The 8,534-nt window shown below is 45.1% G+C and overlaps 1 protein-coding gene across 1 annotated transcript; it reads left to right on the forward strand.

Annotated features, from left to right (window-relative positions):
* Window positions 1–253: 253 nt before the first annotated feature.
* On the forward strand, window positions 254–5,128 carry PENK (proenkephalin). The gene is made up of 3 exons (XM_074897715.1): window positions 254–506; window positions 1,002–1,143; window positions 4,149–5,128. Exons 2-3 carry the CDS (start codon window positions 1,006–1,008, stop codon window positions 4,812–4,814), a joined length of 804 nt encoding a protein of 267 aa, XP_074753816.1. The 5' UTR covers window positions 254–506; window positions 1,002–1,005; the 3' UTR covers window positions 4,815–5,128.
* Window positions 5,129–8,534: the final 3,406 nt, after the last annotated feature.

Raw genomic sequence — 8,534 nt, forward strand, 5'->3', positions numbered from 1 at the left:
ACTCACGCCGATGTCTCATCCCCGCCCGCCCCCGGTGAAAACTTCCCCCCGTAACTTTCCCGGTGCCGGTCCCCCGCTCCCCCCGACGGCAGGGGCGCACCGCGCCACCCGCCCCGTTCCATCCCAAGCCCCGCCGGAGTCGCTGGCGGCGGGGCACGGCGCCGGGGGGCGATGGCGTAGGTGCTGCGTCAGCGGGAGCCCGACGGCGATTGGGGGAGGCCGCGCTCTCCCCGCGTTCACTAATTATAAAGTGCCGCCGCCGCCTCCCGCACCCGCTCCGCTCCGCAGCGGCGGGCGCACGGATCGGCGCCCCCCGCCCCAGAGCCGCCCTCCCTGGAGCTGTCAGCAGCCGCAGGCTGCGGGTTCCTTCCCCCCGCGCCCCCTCCGGGGTTTCTCCAGAGGCTGCTCGGCCTCGCTATACGTAACAGCGGCTCCGACGCCGAGGCTCCGGCAAGGCGCAGCTCAGTCCCGAGCAACTCCCGGGAGCCCCGACGGGAGCCCGTTCTGTGAGTGAACCGCTCTGCCCGCGGCGGGCACCGGGGGAGGGCAACTGGGGCGGCTGGCGCCCGTCGTCGGGGTCGCTCCTCGGGGCGCTCCGGCGGGAAAGCCTTCCCGGGAGGGGCTGCCGTCCTCTCCCCCTGGGGCGGGGGCTGGGCGGGATAAACTGTTTGGGGACGAGCACTTTCACCGGCCGGGGGCTTCGGGGCGCTTCATCCTTCGGGTCCGCTCCTCTCCGGGACGCAGGTCCGTTGTCTGGCAGCTGCCAAGCGCCTGCTTACCTTAAGCGCCCGCTCACCTCGCAAGCGCAACCGCCCCGGCTCCATAAAGCGTGTGAGTGACCGGAGTTGCCGGCGACCCAAGACTTGGGTTTATAAACCGCGGCGGCCGGACAATTTGGTGCCGCTTTTTCCTGCCCCGAAGCTGGGGGAGGCAGCGCCGGGACGGGGCGGGGGGGGGGGGGGGAAGGCGGCTGCCCGTTGACCGACCTCTCCTTCTTGCAGCCCCATGGCGTTGCTGCTGAGACTCGGCTGCTCGCTGCTGGCCCTCAGCACCTGCCTGCTGCCCGCGGTGCGGGCAGACTGCGGCCGCGACTGCGCTGCCTGCGCCTACCGCCTGGGACCCCGCGCCGGCATCCACCCCCTGGTACGCGGGAGCGGGGACGGGGGGATGTACGTGGGGAAACGGGGAGGGTTCGCCCGGCCGCTTCAACGCCGCGGAGACCCCCCTCGGGCGGGCCGGGCCCCCCGCCCCGCCTCGCCTCGCCTTAACTTTGTGAGGGAGGAAAAAGGAGAAGGGGGCAAAGGAGGGGAATAGCAAAAAAAAAAAAAAAAAAAAATAGTGGGGAAAGAGGCAGAGATCGCTTGGAAGACCCGTTTTTGAAGGGGGAGGGGTGGGCGCCGATACAAACCCAGAGAGCCCCAAGGAGACACACACTCACACCCCACACACCACACCCCCCCCCGCATCCCGCCCGTCCCTCCCGCTGCCCGGCAGCGAGCGGCGGCTTTCGAGGGGTCTGGGCGGGATACACATACCCCGGTAGCCCCGGGGGCAGTAAGGGAAAAAAACTAGTGAAAACGGGAGGGGTGGGGGTGGGGGGGGCGGAATCCGGCCGCAGAGGGCAGCTCTACGGGGAAAGGACAGGACTCCAGCGCCGGCTGGGCCGGGGGAAGGCGGGCGGGACGGGAGCGGGGTCCACACCCCCGGCCGCGGGCTCCCCGGCAGCGTGAGCTCTCCAGGCAGGGTGGCTGTCGAGCTGAAAAGCAGCAGATCTGCCTAAAATCTCACCAAAAGTGGGGTTCAAGCCTGGTTTGAGGAGCAGTACCTCCCGCCGCTCGCCCTCTGTGCACGATGCTGCACGGCGTTACGAATATGCCTCCGAGAGATCCCTTTGACAGGGTCTCCGAAGACAAATCCTGCTGAGAAAACTCCAGAATGCGTGTGTGTGTGTTATCTGTAATTTTAATGGTAGTGAAATGATCTAAAAATATAGTCACAGAGGCAACTCAACTCGAAATTTAATTATCGGGGTCAGTGAAAGTCTGGGGTCCCTCAGCCCTCCCTGAAGGAGGCGGGAACTCGGGCTGCCGAGCCCTTTGCCGGAGGCATCTGCGGTTCCTGACCTCATATAGATGAGTACTGAGGCATCCTGCTCTCAGCACGTCTAAATGAGCTGAAAAGTTTCGTTCCTGTGATGTCATTGATTATTTGGGAGCACAGAAAAGGAAGAACTGGACCCTATTCTTACACAGAATTAGGAATCACTGAGTATTTCTGCTTACTCCAAAAGCAGGGGCTCACTATTAACCACAACAGGGTTCATAAGGGCAATATTCTTAGGATAGTTGGCAAAACAGTTCCCTATATTTTTGCTTCCATTAGCTTTCAATCAAACTTTAATGTCAACTAGGGAAGGCAAAAAAAAAAAAAAAAAAGGTGGTCGTTGGCTCTTTCAGAGGGAGGGATATGTGCTTTCTGGAATATCTGGTGTGGGTGTCTATATTGATATTCTCTCTTGTACACCTTCAGCAATTTCTCAAGAAAGATTCAAAGCCCCATTCCGTAATGCTTATTAGTTGAAATGGGAAAAGAAGCAATGTGCTCTACCATATATTCCTTATGGACATTCATACGGCTCTTAGAAACAAGTGTTTCTAGATACTAGCATCTATTAATATCATAACTAATTTTATCCCATTGTATCTGTAAGGTTTACTACATTGTACCTGGTGGTTGACACCTATGAGATAGCATATGTTTATGTGGCCATAGGGGGTTAATTAAACTACTAGAGAAGGGAAAAGGAAGGCACAGACCTATTCTTGCTTTGATTTAGAGCAATTTCAAAATCGGACTGGAGCCGAGATCACATTCTCTTTACAGTATACCTATAATATATAACAACGAGCATGTAGTGCCAGTTAAAATAAATATTGTTGCAAAATAAACAAATCCCGTTAGTTTTCTTTTGATCATATCAAAACCCCTATATAAATTTCTCAGACTGAAATGGGGCTCAACAGACAGGTAAGGCTAGAGGTAGAAAGCTGGTCAGTTCAGTATTAGAGAAAACTGTGTCGGGGTTTAATTTCACACATTTAAAGCATATCAAGATCCTTAGAAAACGTCACCTATAGGCAGAATAAGCGTTTCTATTATTGAAAATATTAATGATTTGTTTAATTGTTGTGGCATTAATGATTTGTTTAATTATTGTGGCATTAAAAACCATGGGCAAGAAAGAAAAACACCAGATTCACTTGTTTCCCAACTGAAGAGTGTGGCTTCACAAGTAAATCCCCTAACACAACAGAGATAGGAGTAGCTAATATGTATGTTATTATCTTTACATGGCAGGTTATGAGATAGACATACAGGTACTGAAAACCTTTTTTGATGTCTTAGCCTGAAAATTTGTCATTGCATTCAGAAGCAACACAGTTTAGGATTATTTCCTTCTTTCTGATTGTTGCTACTTTGTATGTCAGACTAGCAAAACCAGAACTTTGATCCTGCCTAAGAGAGCCTGTATTTCTGCATTTGTCTTTGTACACATTTGAAAGATCTATTATTCCACAAAGAGCAACCAATGATAACAGGCAGAAATACAGTCTTTAAAGCCATGCAGTGAACTGAAGATACTGAGCAGTACAGTACAGCTGGCCTCTGTGCAATGACAGTGCCGTGTAACTTCTTTCCTAAAATTTCTGAATGTTACTTCTAATTATGAAGATTGAATATACTTCTACACTTCCATTATGAAGCAAACCACAATGGGGTTTTAGCTTCCCAGTAGTAAATACAACAAAAAAATCATAACAATGCACCCAAGTGTAAGGGAGGTGCAGGCACTGTACGTATGGCTTCCTTTGAAACAGAAGCTCTGGGGCAGCCTTGACATACAGGACCCACAATCCATCTTGTCAGGTATTCTGTCTCTTAGACTGAGACTACCATGTCCTTCAGAGAGGGATATGAAGAACTTCAAAACAGACAAGTACCAAATCAGAAGAGCAGTCCTTCCAAGCCACTCACAAAGAGAGGCTCACTCATGGTCTTTTAAAAACAAGTAAAACTAAGACAAGGTGGCAGTGAGGTGCTTGTTACTGCCAAAGCATTCTCAGTAAACTGCATCATCCATTTTTCAGGCATGTACACTAGAATGTGAAGGAAAGCTGCCTTCTGCCAAAGCCTGGGAGACCTGCAAGGAGCTCCTGCAGCTGTCAAAGCTGGATCTTTCAGAGGATGGCAACATTGCTCCAGGAGACAAGAAAGAGCTGGATGAGAACCATTTGCTTGCGAAGAAGTACGGAGGCTTCATGAAAAGATATGGGGGGTTCATGAAGAAAATGGATGAGCTCTATCGGATAGAACCAGAGGATGAAGCTAACGGAGGAGAAATCCTGGCTAAGAGGTATGGAGGGTTTATGAAGAAAGACTCGGATGACGATGCCCTCGCTAATTCCTCTGATCTGCTGAAGGAGCTTCTAGGAACAGGGGACAACCCTGAAGCGGGGCATTACCGAGAGATAAATGAAAATGACGGGGATGTCAGCAAAAGGTATGGAGGGTTCATGAGAAGCATAAAGCGCAGCCCCGAATTGGAAGATGAAGCCAAAGAGCTGCAGAAGAGATACGGTGGTTTCATGAGAAGAGTGGGCAGGCCAGAATGGTGGCTGGATTACCAGAAACGATACGGTGGGTTTCTTAAGCGCTTCGCCGACTCCATTCTCCCTTCAGAAGAAGATGGGGAAACTTATTCCAAAGAGGTTCCAGAGATGGAAAAGAGATACGGTGGATTTATGAGATTTTAATACCTTCCCTTTTGTCCCAAATGAGAAAGACTGCCTTATTGGTCATAACTTATTGTAACGTGTTGCTTGTACTGTACAGTTTTTTACTGTCCTTGGTTAATGATGCAACCTGTGATTTGTTGTTTCAGGTTCTGTGTTCTTTCAAGTCAACTAACTAATTTCTGTTTTAGTCAAGTTTCAGTCTGTATTGTAGTTTCCATGCTAGAACTATTTTGATTACTGTATTCATTTTCTTTAAAGATGAAGTACATCTACAGTAGAGTTGCTTAACTGTATATACAATAAATTCTTCATCCTAACTGCATAAATTCTGAAAAGTTATTTATTTTCTCTGTCATTTAATCAAATATCACCTAAATTTTTTAAAGCAATCAGAAAAATGTCAACCTCATTTCTGTAATTACAGAATTTGTACTGCACACACAACAGCTGAAACACATTTTATTCTTTAGCTTTCTGTTTCATAGAATACTAGAATAATAAATATGCTCTAAAGCAAATATAACTGTATTTGCTCTAACAGCTCTCATTTTAACCAGTTAACAGAATAAATGTTTAAAGCCTAAATTTATAATTCATAGTGTTCAGCCAATTCACATGAAAAAAGAAAATCGTGTGTTTGACTTAAAGCACTAAAACCATTTCTCCAGTGCACAACACAATGCCACGTTTGATTAGTTACACCTTTTGTATCCATTCAATATAGGATTGTACGGTTGGCCTTAAAGTAATAAAATCTAACTCAAAAAGCGGTAAGTGCAAAATAAACATGACCCAAAACTGCATAAAAAACTTCAAAATCCCAATTTTACAGAGCACCTGACACATGGTTTTCCATGGAAGAGCTTTGTGTTTTATTTCTCAGCTGGTATAAATCACTTTGGCACTACTGAAATATGGGATACTGCTGGTCAGTCTTTTCTGTTTCAAACAAAGGCCATGTAAATCTGAGAACGAACAGAAAACCCAACACTAACACTGTAGATTCTTTGGCATTTACACAGGTGACACACAAAAGGCCAGCTCCCATTCCAGTGTGTGCTTCCTTCCATAATTCTGACTGTCCCCCTAGATTTCTAGTCTGTGAGCACTTTTTCCCCACTTACTGCTACTAGTTACTTCCCGCTTAACCTGATAAAAATTGCTTTGACCACTGGCACTGACAATAATTTAGTTTCTACGGTCAAAATCTTCAATGCTGTTTAGATACGTGATTGTTGCTGAAATAGTTTATGGGAGCTAGATGTCTAAAACCATTTGTGTCTCTGCATTCAGTATCTGTATTTCAGTTTTGCACAGTACTCCTATTGACACAAAGGGCAAATTAAGGGTCTGACTTTTTTTTAACTTCAAGTCAACGGGATGTTCTAGGTACTTAGGACTTTTTAAAATTAAGCTGTGTTTAAATACGCACTTAAAAGCCTCATCACATCCAATTAGTTGTAATGATTTTTAGCTTGGTCCTTAGGGGATGATATAGGTGGTCTGAAGTGGCCAAAATCCTACTGAAGTGTTGATAAAACACAAGGCATTCTTTTTCCTTCAGTAAAAAGCAGGGCACCTATTTTCCTCTTTCTGCTGTACGGAATTGATGATACCAAATTTTAAAAGGCAGAAATACAGATGCCTGTAGAAGCTCCATGGCTTTTTCAGGATTCAGTTGTGTTTCCTAACACCTTTCTAGAGAATTCTTCAAGATGCCACCAGTCATAGGAAAAGTCTTCTTCCTGTTCTTTTCCCCCGTAGCACCTTCCCGGTAGCGTCTGGAGGACACCACTTGGGCTCCTGGAACATACCACCTGAGGAGTTTCATCTACAAGGACCCAGGGCCGTGCACACTGAGACAGCTCTGCAGCACAAGCTCATGCATGGGATACAGGCATCAGCAATGGGTTTGCTTCAAGTGTACGTTCCAGAAAAAATTAAAATGACAGTGCAGTTGCATCCTTAGTCTTTCACTTCAACATTCATTCAGTTTTCCCTAAAACTTACTTACCTCTAATTTAGTCAGAAAGGCCCTTGCCAGACTTCTAACTAAAGCAAGCACTGCTGTACTTGATGATGCAAAACATGTACCAGTTGTTGTCACTCATCCTTTACAGTTAACAGAAACTGGTGATTTAATGAGGAATAAAACTCCCAATGCTCTAGAGACCTAGTAAGTATCTTGCGGAACAAAGTGTTTCTATCTACTAAACCGTCCCATTTATATCAATTTACACAGTAAAAAAAAGTACTTGATACAAACTTCTAACTGGGATATATGCATGCAAGCCAAAACAGGAGTAAGGGCAAGCAAAGTGGAGGAGTAAGTCTCTTTCAAGGTTGAACAGGCAGGTGGCAATGTACATGGAAGGGGGATGCAACTTTGATTCTCTGAATGAAATAGCAAAGCTGAATAGTCCTCACTCCTTCCACTATAATTGAAAACCTCTCCAGTCAGACACTTTAATAATTATAATTCAAAAGATGTGAAATTAGAATAAGATCCAATTTCTTCTGTTGAAGTGGAATTTATTATCTTACAACTTTCAGTTATGCCACCACTCAGGGGCTCTCTAACATTAAAGTGTTCTAACATTCTCAGTAATTAACATTTCAGGTGAAATCATCTCAAAATGTGTCAGTGAATCAAGCAAGTTTTCCTAAAGTCCACTTTACTATATCACAAATCAAAATTAATGCTGAAGATAGGGTCTGATGGGATGGGAGATGGAAAAGGGCATCTTACTCTTGGTCCAAATTCTGAAAGGGTCCCCTAGTTTTCCTCTTACAATACATTCCTAGAACTGTCACTTCACTGGAAGATTATTGAAACAGCTGCATTGCTTTATATAAATAAAAGCAGAATGGAGGAAAGCCTGATGTCTGGAAAGAAAATTAATTGCAAGAGTATTCCAAGGGAAGAAATGTCATCCTGGGACCAAAAAATAGACTCTACATTTCCTTTCTCTGGCTTTTATAATTGGCTTGGCATTTTTACATGGCAATCAATATTCCAGAGTATGATCAAATATAGTATCATTGGGCTGAATAATGAATAAGTATAACAAAAACTGAATATGAACAATGAATGCAAGAAGAATCTAAACTAGTGAACAAGATTAATGACTCTGCATTAGGAACAAAAGGAAGAAAAAGATAGTCTAGTTGAAGTAAGGCAAGTATGAGTTGGGCTTTTTAATAGCAACTAATTAGAGGAAGGAAGAATAAAAAAAAATCATTTTAAAAAAGGATTTCCTGAACCAAATGATGTTCACATACAGGAGCAGATCATGAAGGAGAGAGAAGCTGATGAATACAATGATTTCTGAATACCAAACTGCAATCAGCTGGAGCTCTGCCTGAAAACCTGAGCTTAAATCTTGGGATAATGAGGAAAGGTCATAGAGCCATTCTCACATCTCAGGTGAACTTGGCATATTCTATGAGTTGAAATATGCAGAGCATGACTTTGAATTTCCTGGGGGGGGTGTTTCTGGTAAATTAATACGTAGCATGATAAATATAAATAACTACAAAATTATTATTACAATAATTATTTTGTAATTATGTCTAAATAATTACAATAATTCACTTTATAAAGGTTTATAACCATATCATAAATACAAGTAATTATAACATCAATGTTGTTAGCTGTTTCAGATAATGTTTCCCAAGATAGAATCTTTATAAGACCAGAAACATGTTTTAATTTAATATACGGAAATAAGTATTATT

This window comes from Athene noctua, chromosome 2, assembly GCF_965140245.1.
Source record: "Athene noctua chromosome 2, bAthNoc1.hap1.1, whole genome shotgun sequence".
Classification (NCBI taxonomy): Eukaryota; Metazoa; Chordata; class Aves; order Strigiformes; family Strigidae; genus Athene; species Athene noctua.